At 37.9% G+C, this 19873-nt stretch overlaps 1 protein-coding gene across 7 annotated transcripts in view; it reads left to right on the forward strand.

Annotated features, from left to right (window-relative positions):
• CDKL3 (cyclin dependent kinase like 3) overlaps positions 1-19873 on the forward strand; it is an 82589-nt gene that overhangs the window by 33960 nt on the left and 28756 nt on the right. For 3 of the 7 annotated variants that reach the window (XM_027097492.1, XM_027097507.1, XM_027097498.1), the window contains exons 6-11: positions 3062-3150; positions 5210-5363; positions 5470-5786; positions 6902-6992; positions 8414-8576; positions 9376-9483. In XM_027097492.1, coding sequence (XP_026953293.1) covers positions 3062-3150; positions 5210-5363; positions 5470-5786; positions 6902-6992; positions 8414-8576; positions 9376-9455 — 894 coding nt within the window. In that variant the 3' untranslated portion in view covers positions 9456-9483. Of the gene's footprint in view, positions 1-3061; positions 3164-5209; positions 5364-5469; positions 5787-6901; positions 6993-8413; positions 8577-9375; positions 9484-19873 lie in introns of those variants that run through there. The other 4 variants (XM_027097504.1, XM_027097511.1, XR_003430957.1 and 1 more) reach the window with 4 other exon arrangements.

Raw genomic sequence — 19873 nt, forward strand, 5'->3', positions numbered from 1 at the left:
ACGGGCTCTAGGTGCATGGGCTTCAGTAGTTGTGGTGCATGGGCTCAGTAGTTGTGGCTCTCGGGCTCTAGAGCACAGGCTCAGTAGTTGTGGCTCACAGGCTTAGTTGCTCCTCAGCATGTGGGATCTTCCTGGACCAGGGCTCGAACCTGTGTCCCCTGCATTGGCAGGCGGATTCTTAACCACTGCACCACTAAGGAAGTCCCAGAATATTATAATTTAAAAAATATTTGCCAACTTAATAAACTAGAAGTAAAATACCTTTCTTAAAATTGCACTTAGGGCGTTACAGGAAAGTTGGATATTTTACTAATATTAATTGGTCATTTGTATTTCTTATTTTAAGAATCCTTAACCTATTTGTCATTTCAAGTATCTTTTTATATTGATTTGCAAAATAATAAACATATTAGTCTTTTGTTGTATATGTTGTAACTACTTTTTTTCAACTTGAATAATCTGATGATTTGGAATGCCACATTTATCGTAGACAAAATGCTTATACGTGCTTGGGTCTGTTTCTATTTTGTTGACTTCTCTCTTTATTCTAGTACAGATACAGTTTTGATTGATTAGTGTAACTTTAAAATACATCTTTTTGTTTTTTGGCTGCACCGCACGGCTTGTGGAATCTTAGTTCCCTGACCAGAGATTGAACCCAGGCTCTGGCAGTGAAAGCGCCTAGTCCTAACCACTGGACCACCAGGGAATTCCCTAAAATACATCTTAATACCTGGTGTAGAGCATGTATTTTTTTCCTAGATTTAAATTTTTTAAACAATTTTATTATGGTATAATTTCTGTACAGTAAACTATATGTACTTCAGATGTATAATTTGATGAGTTGATAGATGTATACACCTGTGAAACCACCACTACAACAAAGATACCTAACATTTCCATTACTCCCCAAAATGTTCTTGCGTCCTTTTGTAATCCATCTTTCCCTTCATTCCTATCCCCAGATAACCACTGATTTATTTGTAACTATAGTTTACATTTTCTAGAATAGTCTACAAATGGAATCAAACAGGATATACTCTTTTATGTCAGGCTTCTTTATCAGCATTGTAGTCTAGAGATTCAGTTCATGTTTTTGTGTGTATCGGTAGTTTGTTCCTTTTTATTGCTGAGTAGTATTACATTGTATGGATATATCACAATTTTTTATCTATTCTCCTGTTTTGGGTTGTTTCCTCTTTTTGGCTTTTACAAATAAAATTGCTATTAACATTCACTTATAAGTCTTTGTGTAGATGTGTATTTTTATTTTCAGGGGGAACTGCCAGTCTGTTTCTCAAAGTATGGTATTTTACATTTTCCAAGCTAGGGCAAGTATTTAAATTTTGTGAATTATATTATTCACAGAAAGAATATCTATCTGCTTCTAATAGGCTATGACCTTTTAGCATTCTTCTTCCTAAGTTTTGTTGTTGGATAACTATTATGTTCTAATATAAGCACGTATTTTTAGCTAGTTGCGGTCTTAAGGATCTGAATATTCCCACATCATAAAGATAATGGACTCAGTTTTACTTTGTGAGTCAACTTTTTTTAAATTGTGGTAAAAAACACATAACATATAATCTATCCTCTTACCAAATTTTAATATGTACAGTACAGTGTTGTTAACTATATTCACATTGTTGTATAGCAGATCTCTACGACTTTTTCTGTGAATCAATTTAAACGTACACCTTTTGAAATAAACAAAAGTGTAATAAATTGTATGCAGTTACTTTGGATATTCTGGACTTTAACTATCTTTTATATTTATGAGATCTTAGACAAATTACTTGTCCTCTCTGGGCCTTAGTCTTCTCATCTGTACAGTGAGGATAGTAATACTACCCACCTTGTAGGATTGTTGTTGGGATCAAGTAATAGGAAGAGGCTAGATAGAGTGTTGTATGGCACATAGTAAGCATAAATAAAAGTTAACTATTAGTAGTATGTTTTGCCGTTTTTTAGAGGAAGAATGAATATTATAAGGTAAATAGCTTTTATCCAAATTCTGTCTTTAATATTTTGATTAAAGAAATGTGTTCTATTTATAATTATTTAATTATATATAGATTCATTATGTGCATCTTATTATCCAAAACTCTTTTTTTTAATAATTTAAATTTTTAAATTTATTTTATTTATTTTTAAAGGCTGCATTGGGTCTTCGTTGCTGTGCGTGGGCCCTCTCTAGTTGTGGCAAGCGGGGGCCACTCCTCGCTGTGGTGCGCGGGCCTCTCACCGTGGTCGCCTCTCCTGCTGCGGAGCACAGGGTCTAGGTGCGCGGGCTTCAGTAGCTGTGGCACGCAGGCTTCAGTAGCTGTGGCACGCGGGCTTCAGTAGCTGTGGCACATGGGTTCAGTTGCTCCGCAGCATGTGGGATATTCCTGGACCAGGTCTCGAACCCGCATCCCCTGCATTGGCAGGCAGACTGTTAACCACTGCGCCACCAGGGAAGCCCCTTATCCAAAACTCTTACTTCCATTGTCTCTTTTTGTTTTGTGGGGGTTTTTTTGGTTCTCTATTCAGTTGAAGTCCTCCCAAGTTAGGGAAACAGAAAAGAGCTGTTCTGATACTGCGTTATTGAAAGATTTGGGGGCTTGGATATTTGTGAAACTGTTTTATGCCGTAGAAAGAGCACTGGATTAGTAATCAGACAATATGAATTAAAATTCTAGTTTGGCAAATCACTAATCATGCTTCTAGTTCTGTAAAATGGAAATGATAATCCATGAACTTTCCACCTTACAGGGCTGATAAGAGGATCAAAATGAGCTAATTAATTCCTGCTAATTCCAGCAGAAATAGACCGACTTCTGTTTTGGCTAGAATCACAGACCATTTAACCTGTAATAATGCCTTACAAGTACAAATTTCTTAGGGAAATAAGTCGTCAGAACTCACTGTCAGGAATTCCTGAGGTCTAATTCCATCTTTTCAAGAACTATTTTAGCTCTGGGTAATTAATTACACCTACATTTGTGAAATAAATTTAACATTTACCTTTAGGAGCCCTGTTAAGAGTTTGTTTAACATAGAATCTTTTTTCATTTTCTAGGCTTGTTTACAAATTGATCCTGCTGAGCGGATATCATCTACTGATCTTTTGCATCATGAGTATTTTACTAGAGATGGATTTATTGAAAAGTAAGCATTTTGAGTGAGTGTGGACTTTTTCGTGTTTTATATTAGGATGTTTTGCTAGCATGAAAATTGCTATGTAGGTTAATGTTACACAACAGAAGAATTCAATTTATCAAAAGCTTACTGAGTTTCTGTATTGACTAAGTATATGGTAGACTTATAGGTGTCATGGTGAAAATTCTAATAATAAAAAAAAGTGTACATAACATTCATTACACAGTTACTATGTCCTAGGCAGTGTGCTAAGCTCTTCACATGCATTTTCAATTCTCATTATAGGCCAGAGATAACATTAAATAAACAATAAATACTTTCTAGCTTTGTTTCCATTTAGACCTCTGACTCAGAATAGTCCAGTTTTTCCTCTCTGATAGCATCTCTGATCTATATATTACAATTAGCATTCATTCCCCAGATGATTTTTTTTCTCTGCTTTACTTATTCTCGGTTGCAGTTCCTGTTGTTTTATTCTCCCCACCAAACTGGAAGTTCCTTGAAGACAGGGACCATGCCTCTTAAAGCCTGCCTCTGTCTCACATTGTATCTAAAATATATAATGACAATGTAGACTCATAAGTCAGCCATGCTTTTTAAAAAAACACACCATTTTCTATTTGGGCTTTGAAAGAAACAGGAAAGGTTTCTCATTAATTGCAAAATCATTCAGTTTGCCTTTGCATATGAGGTCACAAACATGAATATTAATTAAAAATGTGATGGAGTTAAGATCAGGCATAGAAAAGACTAGGACCTCCATTGAAGATAGACCAAAATAGAAAAAGGCAAAGAAAAGGGAATCTTTGAGAGTAACTAGAACTTCAGGCATTTCAGGAATTTTAATCTAAAAAAATGAGAAGATATATTAAAAGTGCCATTGAGGGCTTCCCTGGTGGCGCAGTGGTTGAGAGTCCACCTGCCGATGCAGGGGACGCGGGTTCGTGCCCCAGTCCGGGAAGATCCCACATGCCGTGGAGCGGCTGGGCCCGTGAGCCATGGCCACTGAGCCTGCGCGTCCGGAGCCTGTGCTCCGCAACGGGAGAGGCCACAACAGTGAGAGGCCCGCATACCGCAAAAAAAAAAAAAAAAAAGGTGCCATTGATAAGAAGTGTCAGTTACTGAATAAAAAAATTGTTTCCTATCAATTCTACATAGACTGATTTCTCTTGGGTATTTAGATATTAGGATTTTACTATTACGGGGTGAAAGTTCTTGAGTTCCAATAATAGGAGCCTCAGAAAATGTTTGGGGGAAGACCTTTTAATTGGATAAGAGGCCTCTTTTTTTCATGGACCTTCTGCAATGCAAGGAAGTTTTAACAGAAATGTGCATTTTCTTATTCAGCCAAACTAATGATACTGGTTATTTTCTTCATCTCCTCACACTACCCTTTACTATAATTCTAGGGAAGAATTCATTCATGGTAGAATTCATTCAGTCCCAAACTGATGGCAGTAGCTGCTTCAAGGAGGGAAACTGTGAAACTCCGGGAGAGGGGTGGAAAGGAGACTTTTCGGTATAACCTTTTGAGTTTTGAGCCATGTGAATGGATTTTCTATTAAAAAATAAATAACTTTAAAAAAGCCTAACTAAAACCAAAACAATCTCCCTTCAATGTTGATGTATTCTATTATATTTTGTTCTGAAAATATTTGTCTAGAGTAAGATTTTAGAAACTAGTTCATCTTTTAAGTCCTGTTACTTTGAAGAACCACAAAAGGGACAAAGTGGCCTGAGTCTTCCTTGAAAATAATAGTATATTTATCAAAATTAAAAACGATGCTTTTATTAAGTAAACTTTGCATCACAAAAGGAATCTAATTCATATAAGTCTATCTTGTAAAAGTTTTATTAATAGTAGATTACCATGGAAAAATTTTAGAAAGATGTATCTTTACCAGGACACAATTTGTATTAGGTAAATATTGTGCCATCTCTTGGCATACATTACCGATAACTTATTTATGCTGTAGCTCAAATGCAAATTAATTGATTAGAAAGTCTTTTAAAGATAAAATACTCTATCAACATAAATAAAAGTATTTGATATTGCTTGTTTTATCAGATTCATACCAGAACTGAGAGCTAAATTGCTACAAGAAGGAAAAGTCAATTCATTCATAAAGCCAAAAGAGAATTCTAAAGAAAATGAATTTATGAAAGATGATAGAAAAACAGTTTATGCCAATACACTGCTACGTACTTCAGTTTTGGGAAAGGTAAAAATTGGTCTTCTTTTTAGCCAGTATAACTATTTTATAGTTAGTACTCTAATGATAAAAATAACTGTTCTCCTGACTCAGATTTTGGATGTATTTTTTCTAGGAAATGGAAAAAAAGAAAAAGCCCAAGGAGATCAAAGTCAGAGTTATTAAAGTTAAAGGAGGAAAAGGAGATATCTTAGAACCAAAAAAGATAGAGTGTGAAGGTGGACATTTTCAACAGGATGCAGTTGAAATTGCTCATACTGTGTCTCAAGATATAAAACCTGTAATCAGTGGACCACCAAACCCTGTCAATCCCAGCACTAACTCTATGGGCATGAAAGACGATCCACATGCTGGAAGTAGTATGGTGATGCCACCCATCAATCTAACTAGCAGGAATTTGATGGCTTCAAATCTCTTCCACTACAATTCAAGGTGAGTTTTAACAGAAAAGAAACAGAAGGTAATGGACCTCAGTAATACAGTGTTTTTATATAATGGTATTTCAAAGAATCAACTTCGTAGTGTCTATATATAAACTGAATTTGAAGGTATATTGAAATTATAATCATATAATGGACCATTACTAAGTGCTTCGTATGAATGCTACAGAAGAAATTAACTTTTCTTGGCTCTCTAGGTGTTTAGTTTTTCACTAATGCTGTTTGGAAAAACCTCATTAAAAAAAAAAAAGTCAGAAAAATTACTTCTCATTTGAAGAGAAAAATGTAGTGTGACCTCAGTTTTGGTATTGATGTGCCTTTGAATAATAAAGTAAGCTTTATATTCGTATCATAGCAAATTGTCTAAATGGAGAAAAGATAGTTGAAAATAATCGTGTGTAGTCAAGTAGCTTTTCAAGGTCAAATTTTGGGATAAAAACAGCATATTGGACCGATTTTAGATTTAACTACTAATACAGATTGAGAGACTGGTACCATAAGTCTGGTTAATCAAGGGCAGTGTAATGGATGACGAGGGTCTGCCTAGCAAGGCATCAGGGCCCATTCTAAATTTAGGGAAATTACTGTGGCTCTAGTTGGGGAAGCAGGCTTAGTTCAGTTATCCTAAGCCAATCCTAACAGACTGATTTGGGCTATAAGTTGTGAAGCTTAGTGGTCTGCAGAGGTGGCAAGTGGACATGTCTGTACAACAGAATATAGACAGCAGGCATCCAATCGTTCTTGAGGTGACTCCTAAACCATGGTTGCAATAACCATAGTTACAAACTAGCCTTGGTCAGAGAGCTCGGAAGGTCATGAACCCAGTAGTTAAGAGATCCAGGTTCAGAACAGACAGAAGGGACCAAGTAGGCCAGCTGGAGTAACCTGACAACATGGTTGTCACCACTGATGTTAGCCATGTGTGAGTTGTTCTCTGCACTGTTTTCACCTCTTTACTTAGAGCAATTGGTACTTAAGGACTAACAGTTGCATTTTCGCACTTATTGTTCAAATAGTAGACTACCATGGTATAACATCATTATTGAAGCTAAAACAGAAGCACTTCTGGGAAGTTCTAATAACTTCTCATTCTTTTTTAAATAATAGGTTAACTGAAAGAGCAAAAAAGAGACGTACTTCTTCACAATCTATTGGACAAGTTATATTTAATAGGCATGAGGATACAGGTCCCACTCAAGTAAGGCAAGAAGCTCGTCATTAAAATATGGCCTCTTTCAACTTATCCCCCCACCTTCTGTCATTTTCTCTATGTTTGGGGCTCTAACATTTTTTTTAACGTGCTTTTAGTTTCCTTTTTTTTTTTTCCTGAAGTGAAAATAGGTCATCATTTCCTTAGTGCTTTCACAATTTTAATTTCTTATACTTGATTTGTGTATTTAATGTGTGACTTGGGAAAAGAAGTTAAGATTTTCACCTTTAAAAGTCACAAGACTGAGTTGGAATCCGAAAGTCACAAGACTGGACTTCCCTGGTGGTCCAGTTGTTAAGACTCCACTCTCCCAGTGCAGGGGCCCGGGTTCGATCCCTGGCTAGGGAACTAGATCCTGCATGCCGCAACTGAAAAAAAAAAAAAAAAGATTCCGCATGCTTCAATGAAGACCTGGCACAGCCAAATAAATAAATAAATATTAAAAAAAAAGTCACAAGACTTTTTGGTTTTTCACTTCCAAGAAATGATTTTAATATCTTACTTTTTAGATTAAGAGCAATTACCAAATAGTTACATCTTTTCACAAGAAAACATAATCAATGTAGTTCATTTCCTCATTTTTCACATAGGAAAATAGTTCAATTAAAAATTGAAGCACACAGGCTTCCCTGGTGGCGCAGTGGTTGAGAGTCCGCCTGCCGATGCAGGGGACGCAGGTTCGTGCCCTGGTCCGGGAAGATCCCACATGCCGCGGAGCGGCTGGGTCCGTGAGCCATGGCCGCTGAGCCTGCGCGTCTGGAGCCCGAGCTCTGCAACGGGAGAGGCCGCAACAGTGTTATTTATAATAATAAAACATTGAAAACAACACAGATCCATCCAAGAGCAAGTGACTGGTTAAGTACGTTAAAGTACATCCACACAGTGGGATACTATGCATTACATTGTGGAAGAGTGTTCATTAACCTAGGAAAGTTTCTATCATCTGTTGTCAAGTGAGCAAAAACAGGTAACACAAAAGTTTTTCCAGAATGCTGAGTTCACAAGTAATTTTTTCCTTTGGGTTTTCCCAGTGTCCAGAGCACATCATTTTGTAAATAGAAAAATAAGTTATTAATAAAACGAACTGAAGCAATTTGTCCAAAGTCAAAATGCAATGAATAGGATCAAAAATTAAAAGTTGAGACTGTGGTTCTCGTGGTCAAGACTATTCTTAGCATATTGACTATGCTAGAAAAAGTTTACTTTATAAAATTTTTATTGGAGTTTGATCTGTTTATATGTTTGATGGTATTCTCTTCTACTTCTTACTTATTAAAATAACCTTGCAAAGATAGTTATTTGTATGCCTATCTTATACCATCCAAATGGCTGGCATTTGTAGGCTTGTCATTCAATAAGTAGTTACATACCTTTCTTCAAATTAACGCTTGTTTATTTGGTTTTTTTAGAGCCAAATGGAGAAGGGTGTGTTTAATGAGCGAACAGGTCAAAGTGACCAAATGGCAAATGGAAACAAAAGGAAGCTGAATTTTTCCAGAACTAACAGGAAAGAATTCCATTTCCCAGAATTGCCTTTCACAATACAGTCAAAGGGGATGAAAGGAATGGAAGGTACACATTTGTTGCATAGCTTTGGAAATCTACAGACTTAATCTTTTACAAGACCTTTTTTGGTAATATAACTTAGATGTTATAATGTGATTTAGGTAGAAAGGAGTATATTGCTATGTAAAATATTTTCAGCTGATGAAAAATTTTTTCCCATAGTCAAATAATGGGTAAGACTTAAAGGAGATAACTTTAAAACAGCGTTAAGAAAAGTTTAAAAAGTAAAATTTTCATTAGCTCAATTTTGTTGGAATGTTAGAACAGTATTTGAGGAAGGTGTTTTTGGTTTAGTATATGACCTAGGGTAAATCAGTTTCCTCTGTTTCTCTGTGATAACTTGTGCATATAATAGGAGGAATGATATGTGTGCTTCAGGCATCCAAGGATTTAGTAGATTAAGATTTATAACATGTACTGAGCTCATAAAATGAAACTCATTTTTTTCAGTGTTATTATTATGTTTCTTTGAAGAACAGTGACACCTTGTGAAAAGATAATATAAGAGCAAGAAAATAGTACTTGCATAGCTCAAGAAGAATTATCTGATCCACTTAACAGTTATACTCAGAATTTTATAAATAAATGTCCTCTTTATTTAGAGGACAGACTGGTAGACTGTTAGTAAAATTATATAGCAAATCATTTATGTTTGGCACATAATACCATTACAACTCATGATTTGTTCAGTTCCTTTATAATAAACTCAGAAACTGACTTTAGTGTATATCAGAATTTCCATTTAAAACTCTTGAAAAGTAAAGTAAAATTTCAAGGTAGGAGTAAAAAGTTCTCATTGTTGTAGATATTTTTGCAAAAGTTAAACAGATAAAAGTGATGAAGAGGAAATCAAAGAAAACAGATTCATCTAAAATACCAACTTAATGCAGATCAATATCAAGAAAAACAAGAGGTAAGACTTTTTTATTTATAGCTTTTACTAAGTAATGCTGTTTAGAACCCTTGACTTATTATATAATTTTAGTTACTACTGTTGGAAAGTCAGATAAAAATTCATAATTCTGTAATCTTTGACCTCTAGAAACAGAACTAAAATTTCCTAGAATAACCAATTACAAAAGATTTTTAGAAGTTATTTTTTGAGGGTAGTAAATATGAACTCTCATTTGAATGTTGAGTGATTGAGTATATGGTACCCAGGAAAAATAGTATGTGTGTTATGTATACTACCTGGTGGTGGGTAAACCATGCCAGAGGAAAGGAATAATGGTATAAACATAGGATTATACTGGCCACAAGAACATATGTATTTTGTCTTTAGCCTTTTTCTTCCTGTTTTTTTTTGTATAATTTACTCCCCCATCTCTGCTCTCCACCTCCTGTCCTATTTTCAAAGATTTGCTCTCAGCTATCAGATAATCTTGAATTTTATTTGGGAATCTTGAAGCCATCAACATCTAAATGAATACTCTTTAAAGGTACTCTTTTAAGGGAAAGGGATTATGCTGAGCACCCACTGAATTAAATTATATTGACAGTCTTCTATCCTGTACACCTGTGAGGTCATTAACTTTGTTATCTCAGTTTCTTATTTTCTAAATAAAATTGACTACATTTTTATTCATGATAAAATTAGTACATACTTCCTAAGGAAATCTGAAGAAATTAGAAGATAGAAACTTTGATCTGAAATTATGTAAGGATGTATTTTAACTAAGTCTATTGAATCTCTACAACATTCAGGTAAGAGTTATCAGACACTGTTAGATATATTTTCACAGTGACATTTATGCCTTATTCCTGGCCTAGAACTTGTTAACAAGTCCACAGTCAACTTTGCAGAAAAGAAATATTTTCTAGGTAGAACAAGAAAGGCATTAATGGTCATCTTTTAGTTTGTTATAAAAAGTAATAAGGTGGCTTTAAACTTTTAAACCTGGGTCACAGCATGTTGAACAGCACACCATTTGCAGATTTTTTGAATCATTGGGTGAGTTAGGGCTCTTGAGTTTGGGCAGACTAGTAATGTGCTACATGTGTTTATCCTACTGTCCTATGAGAGCCCCCAGAACTAAAATTACATTTTAATGCAGGAAGAAAGGAACTCTTAAGACAGTTCTGTCATTTTAAAAATACAAAAGTAAGTAGGAAAGGAAAACCCCTTTTTGTACATATGGTGTAGAACTCCTGAAAAGACGCTCTTTTTAAGAGTAACGTTGAGGGCTTCCCTGGTGGCGCAGTGGTTGAGAGTCCGCCTGCCGATGCAGGGGACATGGGTTTGTGCCCCGGTCCGGGAAGATCCCACATGCCGCGGAGCGGTTGGGCCCGTGAGCCATGGCCGCTGAGCCTGCGCGTCCAGAGCCTGTGCTCCGCAACGGGAGAGGCCACAGCAGTGAGAGGCCCGCGTACCACTAAAAAAAAAAAAAAAAAAAACATTGAAACAGTTGTAGGTGTTAGAAATATCCAGAAGTCGTCAATGATGGTTGTAGTTTATTTGTAGTAATCATTCAAATGCAGTTCTGACAAGCTACTGAAATTGCATATGACTGGTTCAAATGCTTTTAATAAATTAATGTGAGAATTAAGAAAATTTCCTAAATTTCGAGTTGGTAGTTTGCTAATTTAGAGCATGAGAGAATATGACATGTTTTAAAAAACTAAGATAGGGAATGGCAACTTATTTGTTCTATTCATTGATTTCTTTTTGAATTACCAAATCACATCCAGGCACTTCCCAGTTAATAGTATATACATGAACTGAATAGACTCTGTGACCTAGAGAGAAATTCTAATTACTGCTGATGAGTGAGTTAGGCAAGAGAGAAGAGTCCATAGAAAAGCCACCTTCAGTTTTGTCTCATGGTGATAATAAGGAATACTTTGCTAAATAGTCTTCCTGTACCTTATAAAATAACCCCCAGGTGCAAATTACAAGTACTTATCTGTGGCTGTATTTCCTTAGCCAAAGACTCACCATTTCCTCAGTTAAGGTCCTGTTTCTATTTACTGTTTAGAATACAGGAAATGCACAAACTGAAAGGAAGAAGAACCTGCCAGATGTAGAGTAGAAAATGCAGCAGCTGAAAATTCAGGGAACCCCAGAATCACTATATGGTTAAAAAAAATCCTTTTTATTAATATTACATACACAAAAATGCTGACTAGAGAATTCTACAGATATATCATAAATCCTGTGTAGTTATGTGTATACTCACCTAAATTTGTTTTAAAATTTATTAATCTGTAAATTATTCATGTTTTCTTAATTTGAACATTAATTTATAAAAACTTCCTGACTGGTACATCCTAATACAACTACAGCTTACGTTAAGTCATATAATTTTATTTGATGACCTGTTATCTCAGTCATGTTTGATCAGTGGTCATTCTTAGCTTTGGTTCAGAACTTTATAATTATAGATGGAAGAGTTTCTAAATGTGTAATAAAGTGAGATCCCAATGTCTGGGAGCACCAAACATTTCTGAGCAAACAAATACACTTGATAAGCATGAAATGTGGGTTTGGTTTCACACTGGATGTTCTGGAGCAATATTTAAACATCATGAAGGTTGTTTAAAAGGATGGAAATTGAGCAAAGCATTGAAGCAAATCTTTTGGCTTGACCAGCATGTTTATCATTTAATAGTTTATATAGAATATATTGTTACATATAATTTAACATTAATACAGGCGAGGTTTTGGCAACATGTATTTACATTCTTATCCCACTTTTTGGCTTGGTTTCTAATTTTAGGGTGGAGATGGCCATTGTAAGGGGAAGAATTTGAAGAGGAACAGATTTTTTTTTTTTGGTAGTGTCTTTTCTTTTAAATCTTAAAAATACAAATTGGCAAGTCTCCTCCAGTCTGGGGTCTGGGAGGGCCCCTCCCACCTGCCTCTCCTGATCCCATCCCCCACCCCCCCACTTCCCCCTTCCCTCCTATGCCCCCAGGACCAATGCGGCGTGGGGGGGGGGGCGCAGGGAGGGCTAAGGGCGGGTCTTGGAGGGCAGGGGACCCTCTCAGCAAGCTCCCTGGGCCCAAGTGGGTGGGGCAATCGCCCTCAGCTCCTCTCCTGTTCTTCCTGGAGAGTCTCTCCCATCTGCCTCTCCTGATCTCCCCAGCCTCAGGGATGCTGAACTTGTGTGGCCTCCACTTCTCCTCCCCCCTTGGTCCCCCTACATCCTACCGGTTCACTCTGGGCTTCCTCCCATCTTCTTGGGGGTCAGAGTCCCCTACCAGCGGCCAGCAGGAGCCCTAGTTGTGGGGAGACACTAACTCTGTGTCTTCCCACACTGCCATCTTGACTCCTCCCCCTGCCTGAGTATTCTTAATAAAACATAAATCAGATGATGTCATTGCTCTGCTCAAAACCCCCCATGCTTCCCACTTCACACAAAGGAAAAGCGCAGACATTACAATAACCTCCACGACCCTACACAGTATGCCTCTACCCTCTCTTTGATGCTATTTGCTACTTCTCTTCTCTATTGCTCATTCTGTTCCAGGCCCACTGGCCTCCTTGCTGTTCCTGACTATGCTTCTGCCTCAGAACCTTTGTTTTTACTGTTTCCTCTGCTGAGAAATATCTTTCCTCAGGTCACTGCATGGTTCCCTCCTTTACCTTCTTCTGTTGTTCAGGACAACCTCCTTTTACTCGTATATGAAGCTTTCTCTACCATGTTACTTAAAATGACAACTTTCCCCATTCCCATTTCTGTTTCCTGTTTTACTTCTTCATATAGCATTTCTCTATCTGACAAGCTTTATTTATTAATGGTGTCCCTCCAATAAACTGTGAACTACATGAGGGCAGGGAATTTAGTGTTTTGTTTGTTGCGGTATTCCCCAGCATAGAATAGTGCCTAGCATATATTGACACTCAATAGCATTTTCTTTGTGAATGAATGAATGAATTTATTAAGCACCTACATAGTAATCACTTGAAAAAAACCAAAGAATAAAATATGAAATAATTTTATTGGTGTGGTAGAATGTGCTTCCTATAGCATGCTAATATTCATTGTTCAAGTAGCTGAACAAGGAATGAATAGCAGTTATTCAGCACGGAGTTTAAAGGTGAAGTAGACAAGGTGAACTTACAGTTTGTTAGTGTTTTAATGGAGGAATTGAAACTTAGTTACATTTATAGGTAAAACTGAAAGATGCTTTTTAGAAACAGAATTCAGAGGAATCTCAGATAAGTTAGAAAAATTGTATCTCAAAATTTATAAAGAGACAAGGAAATTCAGGTAAGACAAGTGAAACGGTAAAAAAAAATAATGCTCTACTAAGTGAGTTACAGTATCTGGGTCAGAATTTTAGATTATCCACCGTAAGTCACCACATTTCTGTTTCTTTAGTGACTGCGTGTCAGGAGACCAGGCAAGTCCTAAATTAGTACCCTTAGTACTTGTCATAGAGTGAGAAATTATATGAGTATTGTCTCAGTGTTATGAAGGTCTCTCAGTTAACTCTCTTGGCTTAGAATAAGTGAAGTAATTTGCTTGCTTAATTGGATAGTATCGAAAGAATAAAATATATAACTCAAAGAGGTAAATAAAATGAAGTTTGCTTCTGATTGACTTTCAGACTAACTTTGGGTTAAGGTGCTTGCTCTTCACAATTGGCTTTTCATTTAATGGATAACAGTATAGAGATTCCAGCTACCCAGGGGCTATTACATGGTCTCTGTGGCCCTCTTGCCAAAGAGTAAAGGTGATTCTGAAGTTCTCTTTGAAGTCACTTAGTCCTAATCTCCTCCAGAGGGAGCTCAATGTCCAGCATTTTCAGGACCTGGAGCTAGTGTCTGCTCTGATCTAACAGGACTAGCCATTCAGTTCCCTGTTGGACTGAACTAGTGTATGAACATGGGATCCTAATGAGGCAGTGCTTTTTGCTCTAAATCTGTGGTTTTTACTCCCTGAGATGAGAAATGTAATAAAAATGCATGCTAGGATTTGGGTTTCCTCAGGTGAATGACTCCAAAGTCTTAGGACCTTTCAAACCAAGCCCTAGATTATTTACATAAATTTCAGGCAGCATCTCTTGGGCATCTCTGAGTAATTTCTTTGTGGCTACTAATTATTACATTGAACAGTATTATTAAAATGTTTAAAGCATCTGCTGCCTCATGAAAAACCTTAAAAACCAGATTTATAATGGAATAATCTGCTATCAATAGACTTCCTTGGATTGTTGTTTGATAGATTTGAGTTTAGAAAATTGGTTTCTTTTAATTGCTGTCCTTTAAACAGAATATCTAGTGGTATCAGAATATTTATTGAAACTATACCTATAAATTTCTGGGGCTTTTTTCTTTTTAAAAATATTTGTTGAATGAACATTCAATTTTTATTAAAAGCATTGTGGTATGGGACTTCCTTGGCTGTCCAGTGGTTGAGAATTCTCCTTCCAATGCAGGGGGTGAGGTGGTTTGATCCCTGGTCAGGGAGCTGGGATCCCACATGCCTCGGGTCCAAAAAGACAAAATGCCAAAACGTAAAACAGAAGCAATATTGTAACAAATTCAGTAAAGACTTTAAAAATGGTCCACATGAAAAGAAATCTTAAAAAAAAAAAGCCACATAGTATAACAGAGTCCAGATTATAATCAGATTGCTTAAATTAAAATCATGGCTTTTACCACTTCTTCACTGGGGACTATGTGTGTGGTATTTTGTTGCCTCAGTTTTCCTCAGTTGGAAAATGGGGACAAGAATAGCTTATCTCTTAGAGATTTTGTGAGGACTTACTGAGATAAAGTTTAATACACACAGGACATAGTGAGTTTGTACTGTACTGATGAAATGTAGTTGTCTCCTTCAAAGATGCAGAATTATGGTTTTGTTTGTTTGGCCACGCACATGGCTTGTGGGATCTTAGTTGCCCGACCAGGGATTGAACCCAGGCCACAGCAGTGAAAGCACAGAGTCCTAACCATTGGACAACCAGGGAATTCCCCAGAATTATGGTCTTTAATCTTAGTTCTTTTGTCCAAGTTGTCCGAGTTTATCCTGACTTCCTTCACTTTGGTAATAAATTAGGTCTACGGGTGCCCTTTACTGTTGTTGTACACTGCCTGTGAAATTCTGAGGGAATCTGTGCCTTGGTCTCTATTTGTTTAGATGTGAAGTTGGCATGGATGACAAATACATGTCTGCTCTACATGTATAAAATGTTACATTACTTTTTTTTAATAAATGTATTTATTTTTGGCTGCGTTCGGTCTTTGTTGCTGTGCTCAGGCTTTCTCTAGTTTTGGCGAGCGGGGGCTACTCTTTGTTGCAGTGCGCGGGCTTTTTGTGGTGGCTTCCCTTGTTGCAGAGCACGGGCTCTAGGCGTGCGGGCTTTGGTAGTTGTGGCTTGTGAGCTCTAGAGCGCAGGCTCAGTAGTTGTGGTGCACGGGCTTAGTTGCTCCGCGGCATGTGGGATCTTCCCGGACCGGGGCTGATGGGATTGCCATTACTTGGTTCTCTGTGGCTACCAAAAGTCATGCAGAGAAGTGGGAACAGCAGAGGCAGTGGCAGCTGAATTGGCAGTCAACCAGGTCAAGTTTTGAAATCTGTTGGGTAGATATTCATGTGATGATTAGGAGTCCTGGTTTCAATCCTTTGGCCAAGTGGAGTTGTTGTAAGTGGAAGGGGTTACAACTGGTAGCTCAGTAGGTTGCTGCTATGTGACACTCATTTCCTTTCCTTTGGAAGAAGGAAGATAGAATATAGTCACAGTGATAGGAAGTACCCTGATGCATTTAACACCTTGAAGAATAAAATTAGACTACCGTTTTTTATTGTTTAATATAATACTGTATATTATATATAAACAAATTTATATGTTTCACATCCTGCTTTATGATGCTAGTTACTTACCTCTTAATTTATATCTTTGTACTTTTACGTCCTACCCCCAGTACCTTCATATAATTGTGTACCTTGATATGTATGGAACAAATAATTTAAATTCAGAATGACCTTAGTAGTTTGAAGACTTGCTGAAGAATCAATGAATGATGTTAAAAATGATCAGTAAGAATCTGAGGCATGGATGTCACAGAGCAAGCTTCTCAGAAGAGATCTTGGGTTGGCAGTTAGTGGTGTCATGTTGCAGTTCTTTAAAACTTCAGAGCACTCACAATTCTGTGTGCCTTTAGGAGGGCTTAGTTGAAGTTTTTATCAAGTTTCAACCTTCTCAGATCAAAAGCAATTCTGCTTTTTCTTGGCAATACGTGTACTAGATATCTGACTGTATGTGTTGGATATCCTGAAAAATTCCAATTATGAAACTTCTCATTAATGGCCAAAAGTTACTGGTGGTTTAGAGCATTGGAGATAAAGTCTAGGGCCTAAGCAAGGTAAGAAGTTGTATTGGAAACTACACATAAAGCTGAGTCCTTAAAAAGTGATACCCTTAGTAAAGAGTGAATTAGACAAAATGTACTCCTCAAAGTGTGATTATAGAGAAATTTGTTTGTCTTGTCCTTGGCTCTGGATGGAAAAAAAAAAAAAATCAAACCAACAACCTGAGAACTCATAACCATCTTTCATACAGGTTTGGTGTCACATTTCAACTACACGTGTGATCCAAAAAACCCAAGATTAGAATGTGGTTTAAAGTGCTAATGGGTAAATAATGAATCCTGTTACCTGTCAGAATCAATCAAACACAAATACTCTCTGGAGGAATGCACTTTATTTTTTTAATTTTTTAAAAAATGTTATTTAGGGCTTCCCTGGTGGCGCAGTGGTTGAGAGTCCGCCTGCCGATGCAGGGGACACAGGTTCGTGCCCCGGTCCGGGAAGATCCCACATGCCGCGAAGCGGCTGGGCCTGTGAGCCATGGCCGCTGAGCCTGCGCGTCTGGAGCCTGTGCTCCACAACAGGAGAGGCCACAACAGTGAGAGGCCCGCGTACCGCAAAAAATAATAATAATAATAAATAAATAAAATAAAATAGATCTGAAGAAAGTACCCAGAGTATAGCCTAGAAAGACAAAGAGGTAGAAAAGATAAAATAGAAGTTAAGAGACATGGATGAAGTATGAGAAGGTCTAACGTAATACTAATCAGAATTCCAAAAGGAAGAAATAGAAAGAATGAGGAAATGGAATATTCAAAGAAATAATAGCTGATAATTTTTCCAGAATTGTGTAAAAAAACCCAAGAATCCTCAAATTCAGGAATCCCAGTGAATCCAAGAATAACTAAAATGAAACCCACTCTCAGATACATCATCATGAAAGTGCAGAACACCAAAGAAGTGAAAAAAAGATTAAAAGTAGTCAAAGACTGATAACTACAAATGAATGATGGGTAATGACAGTAACTTTTCAACAGCACAATGAAAGTCAGAAGAAAGTTGGAATCATATTTTCTAAGGATGGAGCAAAAATAGCTGTAAACTTGGAATACTGAGGCAGGTTATTAATAGTCATCTCCAAATATCTGTTCTTTGCTTCTTCTTTTGTAATAAAATCCCTGATTTTTAACTGAGCACATGAATGCCTGGAATAAAATCTACTTTTCCCAGCTTTCCTTACAGTTAGCGCTATCAGAGAAGTAGTGAAAGTGGTAATTTGTATTAAACTCTAACAAGTCAAAGGTTTTGCTTTATTGCTGCCAATTTCTGAGATAATAGAAAAAAATATGAAACAACTGTCTTGGACACTGGGCAACAGGCAGCCCAGGACACTGATCTCTGAGAGAAGAAAAATGAGTTGAAGCAATCATTATGATCACACAGGCTTTCTTCAATTTCTGGATCACTAAACAGGGAGATGGTGATTCACCGATAGCCTGGCACATTTGGTGAGTTTATGCGGTAGGGATATAAGTTTGGGGAGGTCAAGGTGGCTAGAGTTTGCAAGGCAAAATACAAGAGAAGAGAAAGCTATGTAGGGAAGGAACTTAGAAATCTGCATGGCTTCTCCTCCAATCTTTGGCTGAGTAGTAATCTGTGCATGTGTTGCAGCCATCAAAATGCACCTCCCAGAGCTCCAACTGCAGGGAGTGTAATTTAACTTAAACCAAAAGAATTAGAAAAATTATCCAGGGGCTTCCCTGGTGGCGCAGTGGTTAAGAATCACCCGCCAGGGGCTTCCCTGGTGGCGCAGTGGTTGAGAGTCTGCCTGCTAATGCAGGGGACACGGGTTCGAGCCCTGGTCTGGGAGGATCCCACATGCCGCAGAGCAGCTAGGCCCATGAGCCACAACTACTGAGCCTGTGCGTCTGGAGCCTGTGCTCTGCAACAAGAGAGGCCGCGACAGTGAGAGGCCTGCGCACCGCGATGAAGAGTGGCCCCCGCTCACCACAACTAGAGAAAGCCCTCACACAGAAACAAAGACCCAACACAACCAAAAATAAATTAATTAATTTAAAAACTCCTACTCCCAACATCTTCTAAAAAAAAAGAATCACCTGCCAATGCAGGGGACACAGGTTCAAGCCCTGGTCCAGGAAGATCCCACATGCTGCAGAGCAACTAAGCCTGTGCACCACAACTCTGAGCCCGCGTGCCTAGAACCCATGCTCCACAACAAGAGAAGCCACCACAATGAGAAGCTTGAGCACCCCAACAAAGAGTAGCCCCCGCTCGCCACAACTAGAGAAAGCCTGTGTGCAGCAACAAAGACCCAATGCAGCCAAAAATAAATAAAACAAATAAATTTTGTTTTGTTTTTTGTTTTGTTTTGCGGTATGTGGGCCTCTCACTGTTGTGGCCTCTCCCGTTGCGGAGCACAGGCTCTGGACGCACAGGCTCAGCGGCCATGGCTCACGGGCCTAGCCGCTCCGCGGCATGTGGGATCTTCCCGGACCGGGTCACGAACCCGTGTCCCCTGCCTCGGCAGGCGGACTCTCAACCACTGTGCCACCAGGGAAGCCCCCAACAAATAAATTTTTTAAACAAAGGACTTGATCTTTTAAAAAGAAGAAAAGAAACAAGAAAAATTAGCTAGCTTACCGGGAGGATTCAGGAAAATATCCCTGGAATTAGATTTTTGGGTGTTTGATCAAGGTGACTGGAATATAAGCCTAGATAAGCAAGAATTCATTGACTTGAGGGAACCTTCTCAGGACACGAGATTTAACACCCTAGCAAGGACCTTAGGGGTTATAGAAAATACACTGCTGTGCTTGCTCTTAAGCCTGGGGAAAACTGTGGCCAACGCTCACGGAAGTAGAAATGTCTGAATTGCCCTTACAGTGACAAAGGAAGAAATAAATAGACTGAAGGAAGTGGGCATGCTAGAATAAATGTATTATATAAGACCAGAAGACAACCAGACAATAATGTTCCATGGGAGGACCCAGGGGACCTGTCATTCACCAAGTCCATTAAGAATAC

This window comes from Aethalodelphis obliquidens, unplaced genomic scaffold (assembly GCF_003676395.1).
Source record: "Aethalodelphis obliquidens isolate GAN/ISIS:26980383/991018 unplaced genomic scaffold, ASM367639v1 scaffold4, whole genome shotgun sequence".
NCBI classification, from domain to species: Eukaryota; Metazoa; Chordata; class Mammalia; order Artiodactyla; family Delphinidae; genus Aethalodelphis; species Aethalodelphis obliquidens.